This window comes from Strigops habroptila, chromosome 3, assembly GCF_004027225.2.
Source record: "Strigops habroptila isolate Jane chromosome 3, bStrHab1.2.pri, whole genome shotgun sequence".
Taxonomy (NCBI): Eukaryota; Metazoa; Chordata; class Aves; order Psittaciformes; family Psittacidae; genus Strigops; species Strigops habroptila.
The window spans coordinates 10,734,111-10,756,125 of NC_044279.2; the positions used below are offsets into that span (position 1 = coordinate 10,734,111).

The 22,015-nt window shown below is 35.5% G+C and overlaps 1 protein-coding gene across 4 annotated transcripts in view; it reads left to right on the top strand.

Moving 5' to 3' along the window:
- The window catches only part of CACNA2D1 (calcium voltage-gated channel auxiliary subunit alpha2delta 1), a 381,052-nt gene that overhangs the window by 281,469 nt on the left and 77,568 nt on the right, over positions 1-22,015 (top strand). For all 4 annotated transcript variants that reach the window (XM_030479619.1, XM_030479618.1, XM_030479620.1 and 1 more), the window contains 2 exons: positions 15,728-15,886; positions 20,761-20,865. In XM_030479619.1, the coding sequence (XP_030335479.1) occupies positions 15,728-15,886; positions 20,761-20,865 (264 nt within the window). The remainder of the gene's footprint in view (positions 1-15,727; positions 15,887-20,760; positions 20,866-22,015) is intronic.

Below are 22,015 nucleotides of genomic sequence, written 5' to 3' on the forward strand. Positions count from 1 at the left end.
GAAGTTGTCTACAGTTTTGGCCAAGAAACCAACAATTATTTTATGGCTTGTTAGCTTTAATAACCATAGAGTGTTTAGTAATGAGGTTTTGAGTTAACAAGAGAGCTGTTTTACCGCTGTCCTCTGCCAAGATGTTGTCCCACAAAAACCATATGTATGATGATTCATGCCCACAACTGAGAGACACGGATTTAAGCTCATGCCAATCACTTACAGAAGTTGACAGGATTATTTAATGAACCATGCCTGATATGGTATATGGAAAAATCCTAGGGAACAGAAATCTTGAAAGTAAATATGTTAAAATACATCAGTTCTACTGATTGAATAAAGTTATTGCATTTATTTCCAGTGAAAAAAGGTTGAATGAACTATTAAGTCATGTAAAGATTGCCAGGGGTTAGTATGTCATGATTTCTCCTGGGATTTGCATTTTTCTTATCTGAAGTGCTATGCTTTGTTGCAGAAGGAAAACCTGCTGTTTGAAAGAGCTTAAATGTATGAGTAATACAGCTGTTTTCCCACTAATCCGGTTATATGCTTTGATAGCAGTAAGTGGTAGATGATAGGGGCAGCAATTCCATCCCAGTACCTTATGATTTAGTGACTTGGTTTCAAGTGTTGACACAGAGAGTGTAATTTGTTTATGATTGTGGGTAGGCTGCAGTTTGCAGGAGAAATGTATTTCAACTTCAAATTTGTGGAGGTGCGGGAAACCACACAAAGGAAAAACCTACCTTACAGCAACAGACATGTTAAAGGTCAGCAGCTGTAGGAGTGTTTGAAATTACTTAGGCTTTGTAAAAATCCAAAATGGTATTTACTGTTTAGGAACTGGAAATTAGATGTTATGAGCATACAGGGGATAATAGAATCATGGTCTGGGAAAATTGAAAGCTCATATTTTGCTCTTGTGCAGTTCCGCACATCGAGTAAGATCAGAGGGAAGGAGATTTCTGGATTAATTGATGTAAAAGAAAAAACCTGTGCACTCAGATTATGAAATTATTACCGGGACAAAAGCAATCTGTAGAAGATACACCCCCTTTCCCACTGATCTTTAATAGCATTTTATAATGTAATTCGCACAGCTCAGTAAGTGCAAACCTGTTTACTTTGCCGCCCTTACTCTCAAGTTGATCCAATCTTTATGCCTTCCTAATTAAAATATTTAAATATGAGAATACAAAAACAAAGTTTTGTAAACAGCTTTTCAGTTTATCAAAGGGCTTCTTTCTATTCCTGCTACGTGTTTCTTCCTGCATTCTACAGTTCAGATTGCTCCTGTATTCTCTTAGATACAGAAAGACATTCCTTCCTTCTGCAAAACGATTTCTTAACCTTGTTTGAAAACTCAAGAAACATGCCATGAGTATGTGGTGGTTAGTTTCAGTGGTGGTTAGTTTTTCTAAATAACATCACTATATGCAGAAGAAATCAAACATGATCATGGTATCAGTGTGAGATGCTGGTGTGATACATACATGTTGCAGTTCTATTGGTAAATCTAGAGGAGTAGATAAATAGGACTCCTGTATGAAGGGCTTTGCCAGTAAACTTGCTAATGTACTTTGGTCCTTAGTTTCTCATTCTTCATAATGCACAATATTAAGGATAAAATATAAAGATGCCTGCCATCTTTTTCATTATCTGGCAAATTAAAAAAAGATAAAGAATCAAGTTCCCACTGTAGGTCTGCATAAGCATATCTCTTACTGATTTAATCCTGGAGCATTTCAGGTAACAAATCACAGTAGCTCAAATTAAGTATACAGTCTCCTAAGCATCATAGCTGTATGAGGCAGTAAACAAATACATTTTATTCCTTATTTTTGGGGGGAGGGGTGTCATTGTCAATAAAAAGTGATATAAAGGCAAGTTTAGAGCTGAGTGTTGAGCTTCGTGATTCTCTTAACAACAATCCATCTAATTATATCATGACCTTGCAGTTTTTCTTAAATTGAATAGCTCATTTTCAAGAAAAGGGGGAACAGTGATAGCTGTAGAGAAACACATCTTCACAGGAATGATCCTTAATGGAAAATAATTAGCATTTTCTAATGGAAGGTCATTATCTTGCACCTTCCCTATTCAGGGACCAAGTGAATTGTTGTATATATTGTTGTATACCGTTTCATACAGATGTGGTTGGAAAGCAGTAAGTAGGTGATGGATTAAACAAAGCTCAGAGAAGTTATTAACAAAATCTGGTATTCAATTTCTGCATTTCTAATAATTGCAGGTAATGTGTGTGGGAGAAATATCTGGAGGACATGTTTAGCAAATGTAATGAAGATGAGTATTCTGTAAATAACAACAGATTAAAACTGGGAACTGTGGAAACCCAGCAATTGTTAAAAAGTTAGAAATAATTTTCTTTTTAAATGGATTAATGAGAATAGGAATGGAAGCAAGAAATGCAGTAGTATAAACATCGTGAAATGTTTTCCTGCCTGCAGAATTACAGTTTAATTTTTGCTTCCCCTCTAAAAAGAAAGTCAAGAAAGGAGTTGATGATGCTATGTTAAAGTATTTCAGGTGGGTCCGGAGTTGACAGGAAGATTAGGGTAGGGAGGATGTTATGTTAGTTGGCTTTTTTGAAATAAAGTCAATTGACTTCAGTGTGACCCTGATCCTCTGGAAAGCAAATTACACAGTTTGTATGAAGAAAAAGGAAAAGTGAAGGGCTACTAGGAGTCAAACTTCTTGACTCAGTGTCTTCTCTGAGGACTGAAAGAGGTTTATGGTTGATTGCTTGGTTGTTGAAAGCATCTTTGCACATTCCTAAGTGATTCATCTGGGAACCTGAATTTCAGACATACTCTCAATACCACTGAATTTGATTTTGGCTGGTTTTGGCTGTTCTGGGGTTCATAAATAAGTAGGCTGATAACTGATTTAATCACAGGTGATATGTGCTGTCATTGGGGAAAACTCTTGCATCCATAGACTCTCAAAACATTGAGATAAATGCACTGCAAGAATCACTAGTTGAAGCCCAGTAAATTTGAATGGCACATAAATAGTTAATATGCTTCAACAAATTGAAAGGAAAGATTCTTGTTATCTTCATATAAATATTTAATGTTTTCCTGGAAGATGCACTTTAAGCAAACATCTACCACTAAACATAATTGTTAAGGTCTATTACATAAATAAGCAACGGAGTTTTAAGGATCAGTGATATATGTGTAGTAAAAAAGTATGCAAGAGGTCAGATTAGAGTATGTCATTGCCCCTTTTAGCCTTAAATCAAGGTGTTGGTTCCTTGGTTGGTTTGTAGTGGTGACTTAAATGTTTACCCCAAGTAGCTGTTCATCATCCACCTTAGTTACTAATGGACTGAAAAGTACTTCATCTTTGTATGATATGAATACTTTAGCCTTCATCTTTGTAAATAGAGAATATTTACCAAGTACTTTTTCTTACCTGTGTATACTTAACATTTTAGCCATGTCTATCTAGCAGCAGATGTGCTCAGTAGTTAGGCCTTCCCTTATGTCTAATGTATTTAGAAATTCCTTGTTACATTCAGTTTAACCATCCCTACAGTGTTGTCTGTGCAATAAGGCAGAACAGTGCATACTTATATAAAACAGACATCTACAGAATAGCCCACGATAAACAGGTGAAAATGAAGTGTTACTTTGCTGTCCGGGTGATAATACTCCCTATGGTAGTTGCTTACAATTTTCTTTTAAAACTGGGTTAAAATAACCAGTATGTAAAACCAATATAATACAAACCGATGGTGATAGTGCAGGGTCAAGTCTTCTTTCTCTGAGAATTAGCACCTAGCTAGCATCAGGACTTATCTCTAGAAGCCAAGGTGCTCAAGCTAGCAAGCTTTCATGAAAGTACAAACAGCCAGATACCATGCAGAAGCTACTCATTTTTGTATTCAGTGGCCATCCAGCCATACACGATATATTGTTAGGGAATTTAGAAAGAAAGAAAGCAGATATTTAGAATCTTTTTTCCTAATTTCTCGTTTGAACTGAGCCTTACATAGCTACAAACTTGAGAAACCTGTAGAAGATGAAGTTAGTTTTCTTTTAGAGTTACAGAAGTATAGCCAAGCCATATAAAGTTAGGAATTTGTTTGTTTATACATATATAATTTTACTTGTTACCAGAAAGCATATCATGACAGATTCAATACCCCAAGAGAGGTGAGGCTGCTGCAGCTCCGTGACACAGATCAAATCAGTAGTGAGGCTGAGAATGTATTCCCAGTAGGCGTGTGCACACAGAGCACATGTAATATAACATATATTCATATATACACTAGGCCAGCCACACAGGTAACACAGACAAATGCAGAGCACACTGTGAACACAGCCAGTGCCAGCAGGCTCATCCTGCTCTCCTCTCTAGCTAAGCTGGGTGGAAGTATGCTGTGAGAATATATATACGTGTATATATATATATATATCTGCGTATTCTGTGGATCCCTCCAGCGGCTGGGCTTAGACACTCTATTTGCCCAGCATCTGTCAATTTTCCCCCACTTGTTCATCTCTAAATCACTTGCATCCATCCCTTTCCTCACCGTGGCTCTTGCCTTAAATATTCTATACTAAGTCCTATGCAATCCTGACATGTTTTTAACCTTGCACACCATAATGTATCCCATACAACCTCCCTGAGTCCAAATGTGGAGTATTATAAATTATTGCCTAGGCCCTAGTTAGTATGGGAAATTAAAAATACCTCCAGAAGACATCCTGACTATCTTGAAGATAGTAGGTGTTTGTCTGTAGGCTGTAGGGAGAGCTTAGCCCACTCGCTTGGACTGGGCTCCTGATTGAAACATCACTGAAATCACAGAATCATAGAACGGTTTGGGTTGGAAGAGACCTTAAAGATCATCTAGTATAAGCTGAAATATACCACCTTTGCTCAGCTGAGAATGCAAAAGGCAGTCAGCGGGAATATAAAAAATAGGCATTTCTGGGTTTTTCACACTTGTTTTCTTTTTCTTCTTGTGTGTTTTGCAGTTTGCTTCAACATATCAGCCAATTTTTTACTGTTATGTTATTGACCGTAACTTTGCTGTGGAAGGAAAATGTTCAGAATTTATGTAAGAGAGAAAGAAATAATTGAAAGAATTGGAAAAGGAATAAGGCAAATCTTTAAATGAGATCTGTTTCATTTTAGATCTGTCACAAAATGTTAATTCTAGGGAATACAGTACTTGAGTGGATGAAGAGCCAAAGCAAATGGAAATTAGAAGCTGAAATTCTACATTATCATGTTAGGAACGGGGATGTTGCTGGAAACATTCATTACAGAACAGTATAGCTGACAATTCCAGATGACTCGAAAAGTCACCTCCATTCCCACTTTGAGGGACTGCTTCGGGCATCAATACAGATTTTTATTGTCTTCTCTGATAGTTGTCAAATGTCAGGAAGTCAGACTTCTAACAACACATGCCACAGGCTTCTGCGATTTCCAAAGTCCTAGCTCTCTAGTATATCAGTAGTATTTAAAATGAGTAGTTCAGTAGTACATAAAAGGAGGTGATAGCTCTACCTCATGGTTCCACTGGCTAATAAATCTGTTGTCTATTTCCAGTTTCTTAGTTTCCAGTAAAGCACAAGACTTGCTAAAGAGATGCTTTCTTCATCAGATGTATCATCTACAAAACAACTTTCTAGAAAGTTTCTTTTTGTTACAGCTCTCTCCAAGAGTGTGTCTGGGTAGGTAGCAGTGCTGTACAATGAGCTGCAGTACTGCAGCACTACAGGAGTGCAGTAGTTCTGTCCTGGGTTCAGCTATAGCAGTCATTTTTCTCCTTCTTAGTAGCTGGTGCAGTGCTGTGGTTTTTAACTTTCAGCCTGGGAACAACACTTGTAACACCGATGTTTTTAGTTGTTGCTAAGTAATGTTTACTCCGACCAAGGATTTTCTCAGTCTCATGCTTTTGCCAGGGAGGAGGGGAAGCCGGGAGGAAGCAGAGACAGGACACCTGACCCAAACTAGCCAAAGGGGTATTCCATACCATGGCACGTCATGCCCAGTATATAAACCAGGGGGGGTTACCCGGAAGGCCCAGATCACTGCTCGGCTCAGGCTGGGTATCAGTCGGCGGGTGGTGAGCAATTGTATCCTCTCCCCTTGTTATTTTCCTTATCATTATTATTATTGGTGGTAGCAGCAGTAGTTTTGTATGGTACTTTAGTTACTGGACTGCTCTTATCTCAACCCGTGGGAGTTACATTCTTCCGATTCTCCTCCCCATCCCTCCGGGAGCGGGGGGAGTTAGAAGAGGGGGGGAGTGAGCGAGTGGCTGCGTGTTTCCGAGTTACCGGCTGGGCTCAAACCACAAGAAGTTCATATCAGCCAGCTTTCTCTGGAAGGTGCTAAAGTTTACAGCACTGAAATTTTCAGAAACATATGATTTTAAATAAATAATACATGCTAACTTAGCCACAGCATCATGAAATGGTCACAAATGAGTTCATCTTGCTGAGCTAAGTCATCTTTCAGCCTGCGCTGACGTTCTTTGTGGTAGCTCTGAGATTTGCAGCGCAGCATCTTACTTTATGGCCTGAACATTAATCCTTTTGTACTCAGTGGGAGCTTTGCATTGATTTATGTGCACATAGTCATGTTGGTTAGAAAGGTTAACAAAGTTAACTGAGAGCAGATTTTAGCCTAGTATTTGGTCTTTTCCCAAACATTTATCTCATGATTATGCTATAATATTTATTTCAGCAGATATTTTGCAATCTAACAGTTTTACTGTTGTTGAACACTGCTACCTCTAATCTGTAACACACACATTGACATTTCACAATGAAAAGAAATGTACATTTTAAATTTGGAGAATGCCAATAGTGTAAATTGTCATATAAACCTAATTTTATTTCATCCTATACTTGCAATACAAGTTAAGAAGTGCAGGTGTGCTCCTTTTGAGTACCAGAATAAGGTTTTTATATTTTTTCTACAGTCTATACATAGGGTTGTACCTTAAGACTATCTGTATATAAGTCATAGGATAGGAGAAGACAGTTATTCTATAGGAAGATATGAATGCTGAACTTTAACACCACATACTACTTTTTTGGCATGTCAAATTACAAACCCTTATTGCCTGAGCTGCCTCAAATTTTCCGGGTACTGAGATCTACATGGGAATAAAACTTTGCAAATTGCTTTCTTACTATTCTCTAAATGGGGTCTCATAAATATTTATAATATCTTCTCACTGTTGAAATACAAGTTCTAACTGGCCTTATTCAAGATTCAGTTATTCTTGAGATTAACCCTAAAATCCTATTACCAAGCCTAAAGCAGCAGGAAAAAAAGGAAAATAAAACAGCAAAGCTGGATTTAGCTACAAGACAAAAGCCTGGTGAAATCAGATCTATTTCACTATTGCTCATTTAATACGTGTAGATACAACTGGGTCACCAAGCTGATTTAGCCATGAAGTAGAAGTAGCATAGCAACAAACCTCGGCAGATTGAAAGTCAGCACCGGTAGTATCTGATTAGGTCTTCAGCAAGCTGACTATTTTATTCTCAGTTTTCAGTATTCCCAGAGTGATGTTTCTGATTTATTCAGCCATCATGATCTCGGTATTTTAAATGTATAAGTTTAGTCTCTATATCAAATTTAAGTATATGAATTACTGCTTTGTTCAAGTTTATATGATTTTCTGTAAAGGATAAACATTTATGAATGTTTAAAAATACACATCTTGCCTACATTTCAAGGCAGGGTCCCATTTAGTGTGAGATGTTTTGGAAGGGTAGTTTTTTAATGGTGTTTTGGGGTTTTTTTGAGTTTTAGCTTGGAAGTGTAATTTCAGGAGATTCTGATTAAACATCCTATGTTCAACCAGTAGGTGTTAATAAAATAAATGGGATGTGTGAAGAAGACGGGGCAGCAGGTAAGGATGGTTGGGAAAACCAGGATTTTTACACAGATTTGGTATTAAACAGTATTCAATGAGAATATCACTTTTACAGATTTTGGAGATGCAGAAAGATGCTTAGGTAGGAGGTTGGTTTACATCTTTTCCATGATGAGTATTGAAAACACAGTTTGGAAGGCTTTGGAAATTTAGATGCTTGTTTTGGTAATATGGATCATTTGTATGGAAAAAATAAATCTTCATTCTCCTGGAGCTGGGACCTCTAGTGTTTAATATGTGGAAATTTTTCTATAAGGAGGAAGTCTGGATTTCAGTATTCCTGCTTCTTCACTTTTTTGGTATTTCATTGGTTTAGTTGAAATGAGAAATTTACAGCAGTCACAGAAAGTACCAACAGCCTCCACCAGAAGTATATAATTTCCCATTTCAAGATAAATTTGTAAGACCAGTTCAACTTTTTAGTTTTAGTGCCACCTAGTGACTAAAACCTGGAAATGCTTTAAAAAGTTTCATTGATTTAGTGGTTTTGATTTGTTTATGTTGTTGCATTCTCCTGTAATGAGATGATTTACAACAGATATTGTGCTTTTCAAATTGAATTGTGAAGCCAGTGCTGCTTCCCTCAATTTCTTTTTCCGAGGGTTCGTATAAACTTATTGCTATTATTTTTGAGAATTGTGCCTTTCCTTGGTAGATTAGTGCTTTGTCCAGATAGAATCTGCTAAATGTTGTCTGAAAACAGCTTTCTTGACCATGCCATAAAAACTATTATTAAGTGCATACCTATACATGAGCATATTATTTATATAAATATATATACACATATATGTATGAAGACATCAGATACAGCAGAAAAAAAGTTGTTGATTGTCAGAAACAGTAACAAGCCCTTTCTCATCAAGATAAATTAATCATAGAATACTAGAATAGATTCTATTCTATTATTCTCTTATAAAATAGAATCATAGAATCATAAGATGGTTTGGGTTGGAAAGGACCTTAAGATCATCTAGTTCAGACCGCCCTGTCATGGGCAGAGACGCCTCACACTAGAATGCCTCAAGATGTTTACTCTTTATTTATGTTTATCTTATGCTGCTGTTTTCAGTCACTGCTTGTTTTACCAGCATTGTATATATGTGAATTCTAAGACAGTGCAATGAAAGGGATGCTTTGGGTTTCCTTTCATAAAAGAAGCAGAATCAATGGAAAGGTTTTATTTCTATTTAAATAACTTCCTACACTTGCCAAAATTGACATTGGATTTCAGATTTGTATCCCTTATACCTCTCAGGAGATGGAAATGTATTTAGATATATAGACAGGGATAGATGGATATACAGAAGAGAATTTGAAACATTCATCAATTTATACATTGCCTGAGAAACCAGAGATTTTTCCCTCGCAGTGCTGTAGTCTTCAGAATGAATTACATTAGCTTTCTGTGTATTTTGAAGAAGTTTAAGTGATAAACTTTTTATGATAATTCGTACTGTAAGAATTTGTGCCATATTTGACCTTGTGGTGTTAATGGCATGTTATAAAATAATTAATATGACATTAAAGAGCAAATTTGAGGACTTTGAGTTGGTTGTACAAAGGGAAAAAGCATATTCTGGTGCTCTAGTAATAGGGAATTGAGAATAAAGCTTCTGGCCATGCCTTTTCCTTGGAATTACTTGTTTTCTTCCCCGTTGCTTCACTTTTCTCACCAATAACATAAGAACAGTTCTGAGCTATTTCACAAGGAGTCTGAGGAAATCAGTAATGTTTCAAAGTGTCTGCGGTGCTAAAGTGTTGATGTCCCTGGGAGTTATATGCTATGCATTACTTGCTGAAGCATGTCAGCTGGGGAGAGGTCAGCTGGTATCTGCAAAAGGCAGATCTATCAAAAAATTTCCCAATAGACAAGCCAGTTTGTATCTGTTTATCAGGTAATATATTGAACCAAATGCAGTCCCTTTATATCCGACTTCTGAATACTGATCCTTTCTTCCTTCATTTTAAAGCCTTTTTCCATGCGGTTCCCCCCTTCTGCTTTTGTCTTATAATGTCCCCTTAATGAAAACACTTGTCTGTAGGGCCTATTGTTATTAATTTTTTTATTTGCCATTATATCCACAGAGTGCTTAGAGTTGGAACAGATATATGAAATAAATCAACATCCCCTTGAATGCTCTAATAGCCTGGTGTTGCAGTAGGAGTTTTGATAATGTTAATGAAGGATTTCCGGATTGGGACTCTGGAAAAGAGGAAGATTTTAGCAATGCAAAAGTAACTATTCTGGAATGAGAAGGTGGTTTCAGAATGACAACCCCTCACTTGTCCAACAGTTTTATCTTTTGCGTTATGGGTTGCAGAGGTCCATGTGTCTGGAGGAGCCCACAGCTCAGTGGAACTACCCAAGGGAGGGGAAAAGATAGATATTTCACTGCAGTTTTGTATAATTTTCCACTGGTTATGCAAGCTGATCCTTCTCTGAAACAGAGAATAAAGGCAAAGTCCTTGTAAGACTGTCAGATTAATATTGCTCTTTCTGAACTTCTCCAGAATGACAAGGTACAAGCAGCATTAAACTCAAACCCCTTTGTTCAGAGTGGCATATTGAGTTGTGCCATATGTGGCTTAACTGGTGGTTTGAGATCAACCAGATGAAGTTCTTCGACACTTTTTGTGCCCCAGTAATAGGCTTGGGTATCGCTACCCAAACCTGTGAATAGGAGATTTTAATTTCCTCAGACCTGGAGATCGTTCTGGGAGATCCCAAAGGCATAGACTGCAAAAGGATCTAAATACATCAGGTAGTGAGAAATAATCTAGTGAAAAATATGTCTAGATCCCATACCTTGCTATATAATTACAAGACATTTAATTACATTAATACTACATGATATTTGAAAATAAAAAGCTAAGGTTATCCTGTTTTCCATGATTTCCAAGTGTTTTACTGCAAGCCCCGTTTATTTTAGCTTAGATAGATAAGAAGCTTTTATCACAGTTGAAAAAGTAGAAGCTGTCACTGGTGGTGACATACTGCATAGGGTGGCTTTAGATTTTAACAATTGAATGGTTTGTCTCCAAATGTCATCTATTGTTTTGTAAGTGATTCACTGAGCCCACGGCATGATACACAAATTCCAGTTATTTTCCTTCTACCACAATAGCATTTTGTGACATATGTTTATCTTTACTGCAATAATTAGGAGGAAATGCCAGGCTGATAAAAACCCAACTGGCATATTTTGTAGAGATGCATTGGGAGTATTTTATTCAATAAAGTATGGATTGTAATTTCTTTAATGTTACACCTTTGACAGGATTTGATTTTGTAAGAACATGAACTTCCTGAAGTGGCAACTGGCTTTTGAAATCTTGTATGTACTTTCTTCAGTTAAATATTAAGTGATTCAGTATATTGTTAACTGATTTTCAAGTAATCATCCAAATTTAAATGAGCATTATTATTGTTCTTAGGAGACAGATAATGTGACCAGTAATCATTAAAGACTTACTGCAGGTATTTTGGCTTTTGGTATCTATCTTAATATGAAGCATTATAATGCCACTATTACTATTATATTTCAGGTGAGTGTAACTGAAAGCTGGCTCAGTTTGGCCAATTCAAAGTTATGAATGGTCCTTGTATTTGTCACACAGTTACTTGGTTAAAGAAAAAAATTATTATATATTAAAAAATTATGAAAGTAATTTTTAACAAAGATCTGAAGGCTTTTGCACTTGATATTCTTCAGTTACTTCAGTATTTTACTAGAGTTCAAATTTATTAAATGTAGCCCTGAATATTGTTCCTCTTGAACATTTTTATCAGTCGCATTTCAACTTTCAGTCTTGCCTTCGACTCCTAGAAAACAGGGAAATGTTCATTTTGGAGGATTATTGTTCCATCTACCAATTCCTTTATCTAATCAAAATCTCATCTGCTTTGTTGACTGGCATTAACATTAACGCTGACTGATGTATTTGAAAACAGCTGGCTCATATATTTTCTTAATTAAATCACAGCATTTGCAGACTTTGGTTGATGTAATTCTCCATTGTACAAATATGTTATTTCTCTCCTTCATTTTCCATCAGTATTTGTCAATCTATAGATGCAGATGTTTTGATCTTAACCCCTTGTTCAGTTTGCATCATGTGTAAGTGTAGTACAGTACAGTTTAGTTAACTGCTTAAACAGTTCGAACCAGTATTCCTGTCAATTTTTAAAATGTCATTTTTGTATCCGTAATTACTGATCCAAATACTAGATACCTGACCTTCATAGAAATAATTATCTTGATACATTTGCAGGACTGCTAGCAAGCAATTCAGAGTTGCAGTTTAATGTTAGTGGCATTTCAGGGAGAAATTTTCATTTGTTACTAGATTTCCACTTGAACACCTAAACCACTGTTTGCTATGGCCCAAGACAAGGCATGCACTGACCATGAGATTGAACTTAACTGACCATCAGATTGAACTTACAGTTACTTTTATATTAGATCATGAAATAATTTGCATGTCACGTCACTGGTGAAGCAAAGCAGTGTCTTCACTCTATATTTTTCTGGTGAAATTGGCTTCTGTAGAGCAGAGCTACCTACCAGATAGCATTTTTCTTCTACTTTCCAGGTCCAAGATCTTTACTTTCATCTCATCTCACAATTAATTTTTAGACCTATTCTTTTTAAAATTACATCAGTAGTTTACAGTAAGCTATAAAATTAGGCGAAGACAAGCTGAAATAATTCCACAGCACAATACTGTTTTCATTCTCACAGGATTAATGTACCTAATAATCATCTGGGATTCATTGGTTACTTCTGTAAAAAACTTCTCTAAGAAGCACCATTGAGTGTGTCAGTGTTTGGCATCAAAATGAATTGATTACAATTGTGTCATGATCTTATGGTTTTGCTTAAAAACTTAAGCAAACTCAAAGATGCTGCTTAAGTACAGCAAATAAAAATCATCATATGATATTGAGGAGAAATGGAAAAATGAATGACTAGTTTGTTTGAGTCTGGGGAAAGAACTTCTATAAAAGATGATGGATTTAAAACCATGTAAGGGAAATCATAGAATCATAGAGTAGTTTGGGTTGGAAGGGACCTTAAAAGGTCCAACCCCTCTGCTGTGAGCAGGGACATCTAAATCAGGTTGCCCAGGACCACATCCGGCCTAGCCTTAAATGTTTCCAGGGATGGTGCATCTAATGTTAGGATTCAACTTGGAGGTCTAATGTTTTAGTCACAGCAGAGGGTTGGTCCTACTGAAATATTACTTTCTGGGAAACATGGCATAAATTAAAGGAATATTCAAGTTGAAAATTTGTTTACATGTAATCTAGGTGGGAAATATGGAATACGTTAAAGGAATAGTCAAGTTGAAAATTTGTTTATGTGTAATCCAGTTCCATGTGTTCATTTATTTTAAAGGTGAAGTTTGCATTGTGACACTGGGAGAACTGGAAAATATTTTTAATATTCATTATCTCATCCTGGTTTCATACTTCTGTTACTATAAATAATTAAGATACATGATTCTGTAATTGTAGTTGTGGTGGTATGAAAATTAAAGCTCTGATAAGTAGAATATTAAAAAGAAAATAAGCAACCTTACTCATATTATTCAATATGCCTGACTCTTCTGTAGAACACTTCATCAAAGATAATATTTAATTTTTCAAACTTCAAGCATTTGTTCATTCTTTTGTATGATTTTGGAAAAAGTTGACCCCTTGTGACACATGGGGAACTGCATATTGATGGAAAGAGGGACAGAAAAATTTACATAAAGTCATTTGAGAGTAACTTGCTCCCAGAGATTTTAATCACCTGGGACCAGAGCTATAAAATTGGGACAGAATAATAACTGTCTTTATTAATTAGAAAGATATATGAAGATTCTTATATGGGTGTTCTCATAGTATATTCTGCCTAGCAAGAATTAATGTAATTTTTTTCTAATACAAAAAAACAACTATAGCATAAAAATACCAGTATCTCACCTAAAGACAATATTAACAACTCATGCGGAATGGGCAAAAATAAGCTCCCTAGAAAAATAAATACAATATGAAGATGACAAGGTTTAGTTGTGAACTACTTAATTAACATTGAAATAGTGGGTTTTCTTGTTTAGGTTGTATATATGTGCTGGAGTGGGTTGTGGTACAATAATGATATTAGAAGATGAGGCAGGTAAATACATGCTTTAAAGTCTCTAGCTCATGAGGCACTTTGACACATCCTTTTTGTGGGAGGAAGAAATTATATGTGGAACTCTTAAGTAAGAATCCAGCAGAGCAAACGTTCTCATAATATACCTGGATTTGCTCACCCACAGCCAAAACCTGCACAGTTGCGGAAGAAATGAGGCTAAGCCTTCTGCTGAGGATGATGTCGTTTGCTGTGAGTCATCTCTGTCATAAGGTGTACAATATTTGCTGCTATACACTTTCTCTTCAATAGTAGAAGTCTCATTGATTAAAGTGGATGTTCGATAAAAATTACTTTGGTTGGTACCAAGAGCAAGAAGCATGCATCTGTATGCATCTGATTCCAGGACATGGAAAAGTCTGTTCCTCCTAAGCATCCTATTAACCGGAATTGAATTATTATGCATTAATAAAAATGGTTTGATATTATCAATCCCTTCATTCTTCTAAGTTCTGTTCATTGTAATTGTCCTATAATTACAATGCAAGTTGATATTTGCTGCTGATAGCAGTTTTCTGTACTTTGTGCCTGGTACTTAGTGATTTATTTTAGACATGTAAGTAGTCTGAGTAGTTACTGAAATCTGTGACCTTATCTTCTGTACAGTGCTATTGAACTAATTAGCAGTATTGAGACTTAAGTCAACAAGCCTGATTTCTAAGTTATTTTAAGGCTTTGCACCAGGTTGACAACATAAAATTACATTTACATTTACTTTCACTGAAGACCCATAATAATCTGTTTTCAGCTAAAATGCAAATGAGGTTGCCTGGATTTTAGTGCCTTTACTGGGATGGAATTTTGCAGGGTTTTGGCCATCTTATTTGCCAGTGAGTTAAAAAGCTCATACAAAAAATCTGGATAGATAAAACAGTTTAAAAATTGGCCAAGACAATAATTTTAGTAATATTAGTCAAGAGTATCTTAAATAAAAATCATAAGGTTGTAGTTAAAAGGAGATTTTTCATTCAAATAGAGTTAAACTCAGATTATGTGCAGTAATATGCATATGCACTTTCATTCAAAACTACAGTTAGAATTGTACATGCTGCAGCATTAAGAAAAATCTGATCTTTGACTTTAGATAGATAAAGAGGTAGCTAAAAAATGAAATGGATTTCTGCATCCCTCTCTCTCTCTCTACCAGGATATATATATATTTGCACTCATATGTGTATGAATGTATATTTATACATAGACAAATTTTAAATAGATCATTAATTGATTTATACTTGTGCAGACAACATTTTGCACATAAAAAATTAGATGTATGTTTTTAAATAATATCAGAATCTCATATAAATAAATGTTTCAGGGAGTAGTCTTTACAAATATGTGGATAAGAGAGCACAAATATGTGTGTTCTCAATGCACAAGTTTGTGTTATCATTAATAATATCCCCCTATTTACATCTATACTCTCATGTGCTTCCTTTGTCCCAAGAGTGTATTTTGCTTTCTGTAAGATATGTCATAGAATCATAGAATGGTGGAAATGAAAATCCATGTGACATGCTTTACCTGATGGTTCAAGAAAAGATTATCCTTTACTACTCTAGTACCTAGAAAAGAGAATTAACTGTCTTTAATACTATTTTCTTTCTTTATTTTGCAGTTTAACAGTAATGCTCAGAACGTCAGTTGCTTTAATCATCTTGTCCAAGCTAATGTGAGGAACAAGAAGAAGCTGAAAGAAGCTGTCTATAAAATCTCTGCTAAAGGAATCACAGATTACAAAAAAGGCTTTAGCTATGCATTTGAACAGCTGCTAAATGTAAGTATGAAAGTTATCTCTTTCTGCTGTAAAGTGAAGGAGAACCTGAATGTTCAGATGGCCACTGCACTCTCCTCCATTGTTTAACTGTGGTAGAAGTGCAAACTTTTATTTTGCAAGTAAACGTATTCCAAGAAGATGTCTTTTTCTTTGCAGATCCCCCAGCAGGTTGCTAAGATTTGGGAACAAATTTGGTTTTCAATGTGCGTTACTGGTTTTGCTTCATTCATTCAAAGTTTTTCATTTACCATGTGATTCTCAGTTGGCACATAGCTGTGGTAGTGGTTGATTTGCAGGTAATGTTAAAATGGAAGGCTCTGTGTTACAGTGGTGTTATTTCCATTTTACCACAGTATCTCCCAGCAATGTTTAGTTAACGTGCAAGTTCTTACTTGTTACAAGTCATAAATAGTCGACCATGGCTTGAGCAGGACAGAGGGAAGCAAATGACTTAGTTAATAGAGAAATATTAGGCCCCTGAGAGTATTCTAATAAATTTCTCTTTCTCATGTATAAAAATATAATTTCATCTAAAATTAAATGGATTGTTTCCATGTTTTAGTTACATTGTACTTTCTAATTTGCACCCAAGCACTAGCTTTCTGAGCAGCAATGTATTCCATTTACTGCAGATGTTGGGGGTTTCTTAATATTTTTTAATACTTTATGTAGTTGTTTTTTCTACTCTTCACCTTCATAAAAACTGCATATTGGATCTTCACTTTAGTGTGAACAAAGCTATACCGATTCACAGCAGTTAAGGATCTAGTTTAAAAATATATAAATTGTGTTATTTTTATTTTTTTTTTTTTTTTTTTTAAGTATCAGTGATATCCTCAGTGTACAAAATTCTAATTCTTTTCCCTAATCTGGCAGATTCTGGACATCAGAGCACTTCCCTGCTACTGTATTTTAGAGCTTTATGTATATATGCATCTTAGGGCTAGAGCTGGTTGAAAAAATTCTAACCTTGTTAGATTTTGATGGAGGAAAAGAAAATACAATATTTTCAAGGGTATTTTCTCAGTAGATTACAATGTACATTAGTACAGGGGTTTGGTGGGGAAATCATTGGCTGCCCTCTGCTGATTGTAATATAAAACTGCAAACAGAATATTGAAGGCTCTTGGACTTGTTCTGATCAGGCTTAAGGGCATTTCCCCCTTTTTTTACATCTGTTGCCATCTTATGCAGAAGGAGCAAGGAAGACACAAGAAATTTTGCCAGACATGTTCCTCATAACATTTATAGTTGATTAGCATTGTGTATTACTTTTGGTGCAGCACTATACATGTACTTTGTGTACAGGCAATATTAAGAAGACATAAACACAGGCGAAGCCTCAAAGTAGACTTGTTTCTAGGACTAAAAATATTGCTGATAAAAATAATTGGAGATCAATCTTATACTGGGACTGTCTTAACTGGAGACAGAGTTGCAATTAGCCTTGCATTATCTCTTTGAGCCTGTACATTGTGGCTGGACATTGTGGGGATGTATAGATTATAGAAATACTATCATCTTCTCCAGATACTGTCAAATCCATTTGGCAGGAGGAGTAAAGTCTGGTAATGGAGTTAGTGCTAGATTCTTGTGACAAGACAATATAATAGGGTGATATAATACAGGCTTAAACAAATAATGAAAAATATGCCTTGGGATAGTTTCCAGTTGTATATTTATGAATTCAAGCAGTCCAATTGCTTTAAGGTCCATGGAAATGGAATATTTTTTAACAGCTCAAATTTTGATTATAATTTTGTGTGTATTGTTTCTGGATGACAGTTATTTCAAACAATTTTCCTGAATAACAAAGTAATATTTCACTTGTGCCATGGGAAACTTACTGTCTGTGGCATTGCTAGATGGAAATAGACACTTCAGTTTTTTCAACATACAAATTCAAGCAATTATCAATAATCTGGATTCCATCATTTTTCTGCACTCTTTTTCCATTATTTATTGTCATATTGACTTGCTGTTTCTTTGAAAATAATACTTTAGCTTCAGCAATTCAGGAGGATTTTTGATTTTGTTTACCTTTTCCTTCCGCACTGGCACAAAGCTCATAAAGAAAAAGTGCATTCCTAAAGTGTCATGTCATAAAGTATAATCCTGACAAGCCACTTAATGAGTTAATTTTAGGGATGCGAAACTTGTCTAAACCAAAAGCAATTTTAGGTACAGTACAAAATGTATCATGCCTTGTTTGTTTGGGGAGAAAAAAAAAGGCATTTATCAAATGCAAGGGAGAGCTAAAAATGAATACATAGACTTAGTTCCAACTTGTATTTTTCTGTGGTTTAAGCTAAAAAGCCAGGTTTTGTCCCAGGGAAGCAGCTGTATGAACAACACATTGCTCTTCAGCTGTGGTCTGTGATGGGAGGGTAAAGCCATCCATTGGACTGCTGAGGCAAAATATTAAGAAAAATAATGAAATTATTCCATCAACTTTGCAAAATCACTTATAATCACTCCCTCAACCAGTATCTCTCCATCCTTGTACAATTGGCAGGGGACCGGGGGGAAGATGTGTTGTAAAGGCAAATCTGCCTTCCTTTTGATCCCTTGAAAGAGGCTGATATGTTAAGTTCATTCATCGGGATGCTCAGGAGTGCTCAGGAGTGTTGCATCCCGGCTAGAAGAAAGTGCAGCAGGAGGGCCAGGAGACCTCCATGGATGGACAAGGAGCTGCTGAGGAAACTTAGAGGGAAAAGTCATAGCAGATGAGAAAACTGCTTTTTTCTGATACTGTATAGCCATATGCTAAGTAAGCCACTAGAAAAATCCTGATTTAGATCTTTAAGAAAAATACTAGCTCAAGTTCACATTGCCCATTATTTCAATTTCAAAATCAGTAGGAAAGTTTTATAATATGAACAAGCTTTGGTCCCCTTCCTTTTCATTTCTTTAGTTTCCCCCAATTTTATTTTGGCCTGTATATTAAATTACTGTAAATGTAGGTGAGTTTATTTATGAAGTATCCAACTCTACTTTTATTATTTTTTTTAACATTGAAAAGATTGCAGAACAAAACAGCATCTTGTAGGTTATATTTTACAAGCAAAAAATGGTCATAAATTACTTAATTCCAAATGAAACACACTGTGCTGATGAGATTGGAGAGAATGTATTGATTTCAAGCATTTTTTTAGTGTATTGTTACATATAAAAAAATCTTTGGACTTGTTCTTCTCAAATGATTAAATAAGTAGTTATTTACTGAATATTGAACTACTACTACAAATCACACTGTGAGGAATAATTATTCATATATCGATATAGTGATGGCAAATACATTTTTTGCAGTTCAGTTTTATGGGGTCATTGTAGAACCATGGAGATGCAGCATTTAGGATTATTGGCTAATATTTGAGGTCTGGCTTTGGTGTTTTGGTTTCTTTATTACAGAAGAACAAGGAATCAGATCAGAGAGTAAGATGAATAGTGGCAAAGGGGAGTGGGATCATCTCACCTGACCAGCCAGGTGAAAGTTAATCACTATCTAGTCACAAAGACAAAAGCAAGGGGGAACTGGGCACTTTGTAAGCATGACTCTCCTATTTATTTTCTGAAGTCTGTAGTAAATTCATATAGCCAAATTCAGGCTTGTGGAAAGGGAAATAGAATTTATTTTATTGAATCTCTAAGGGGTTTACTCTGTCACATCCAACTACTCAGAAGTACTAAGATGTGTCTGACTAGGGCCATTTGTATGCAACACGCAGGACAAGGAACGCTTGCTGTAAAATTAATGAGCAATTTGCTTAGACTAGATTCTTAACTTTTAAGGAATAAGGAAAGAAGATGAATGCCAAAGGAGAAGCCTTTGGCTCCTTTCATAAGGAGCCAAAATTCATATTCATCTTTCTAATGTTTTGGCTGTGGAACAATCTTTTTATTCCTCAGTGTCTTTGCTAGTTACTTTGACTGCTGAATTAGGAGTCAGAGGGGCTTCTTCTCAAATCTCTATTCCAGGCTTGCTCTCCAGAAACAGTGGAACATGCTTAGTTTTTCACCTCTGAGTTACAATTTCGATAGAAAAACAATGGTGGAAAGATCTTAATTCTTTAGGCAACCATATGTTGGCTGCAACATATTTCGTAAACCTGATTCTAAGATACTTTCCTAAAGGTTCGTTATTAATTTCAATGTATTAAATATATATATATAAAATATATAAAAAATACAAACAGGAAATAATTAAAAGTGGAAGATGGAGCTTATTTTAAGGAAATGTGACAAAATTAGCAAATGCAAAAAAGTTTCTAATTTTATAAGGTAGAGTTTTTTAGGTGTACCTGTAGGATTCCTAAATAATCAGAGTTTTCATTTACACGGTTAGTGAGTCTGATGATAGATTCTGTGAACAGGAGTCCAGCAGGAAAAAAAAAAAGCATATTCAGTAATTCATTAGAGGGTCATTGTTCCAAAATTTCCACAAGGACAATAAGAAAAAGAAAAAAGTAAGGATAAGAAAAGAGTAAAAATGTTTAGAGACCCTCCCTGCACAAGTCTTGTACAGAACATCTGTAGAGGAATGCTGTGGGGTTGATTTGATGGGTATGAGCTAAAGAGCTTTCCTTGTGTTTGTGGAGGTGAGAGGAACCACCAGACTCCCATTCTTCTGTGTTGGGCCAGGTCTGAAATGAGTCATATTTAGGTCTTATGATACAGAAAAGTGGTTTTGTTTGGGGTTTATTTTATTTTATTTTTCATTCAGAAAGAGGTATTGAATGAAATCCTAAGACTTTAGAAGTGTTGCCATTACCATGTTAAAGTAGTAAGCATGTTGATCTGAAAGCCATCAAATGTAACAGTTGTTATGCCTTATAGCCTGAAATAAAACCCCCTTCTGTTTGTATCTCCTACAGCACAGTGTCTCTAGAGCTAACTGCAATAAGATTATTATGTTGTTTACGGATGGTGGTGAAGAAAGAGCACAGGAAATTTTCCATAAATACAATGAAGACAAAAAAGTAAGTGATCTAGGAAAGATTTTACTACATAAAATAGAACAGCACAGAGAGGAACATTTAAATATGAAGTGAAAGCATTTTCGGTATGTGTATAAAGTACTTTTTAAAAACCTTTTGTATTTGCATTTGCATTGAACCTTAGGGCACTTAAAGCTTTCTCTATCTACAACATCTCTTTGAAAAACACATAAAATATATTTAATATTTTACCCCTTGTGATTCACTGGTGTCAAGCAGTACACCATAAACCATGAAGAATTAAACTTTTTATTGGCAGTTTTCTTGTATTAGTGTGACCATTGCATTATCAAGCAGAAGCACAGGTAGTTACATGATATGAGATATAGCTGTATCTCCTCACTGTAAATATTTTCTATATGATTTTGTTGTTCATCAGACAAAGACAAAAGCAGATCTCAAGGTTAGAATCTGAATCTGAATAGATTTGGGTTGGAACAAACCCACATGTTTTTCTCAGTAAGGCTAATTATACCTTTGGATGTCTCAGCAAGGAGCACCATGGCTTTATATTGATGAAATTTGACCTGTGGTTCAACCAGAATTATTGGTTTGACATGAGAATCACTGGATGGCTTGTGTTGTTCAGATTAGATTAGATTATTAGCTGTGCTGGTTTGGGGTTTAAATTTCGAATCTAATCAAACTTCTGGTCTGGCTTTGATGTAAAAATGCATTGAGAGTGTGTGTGTGAAATAAAACAGCTTTGTAAATTGTCTCCTGCTACATTTCAGTAGAAATCATTAAATTTAGAAGATTAATCACTTTATAAATAGAAATTAAATATGAGCTGGATTCACACAACAACCAAGAACTTACCTTTTCTAGTGTTTGGGGTTCTTCCTGTACCTGTTTTTTCAGGGTTTTGTTTGTTTCATTTTGTTTTCAAAAAAAGCAGCTAGAAGTTAGATTACAATTCACCAAGACATTTTAACAGTTGCCATGGATGCTTATGTATAAAGCAGTGGAAGTACTCAGTAGGAAATCCCCATATATTTGGATTAATCCCTTCAAAAGGAGAACTAGAAACGCAACACAGAATTTGCATCTCAACCAATGATTCACTCAGTGGCGTTCAATAATCACTTTGTCTCTGCTTTATAATTGCATTTCATATAGAATTATATGGTGG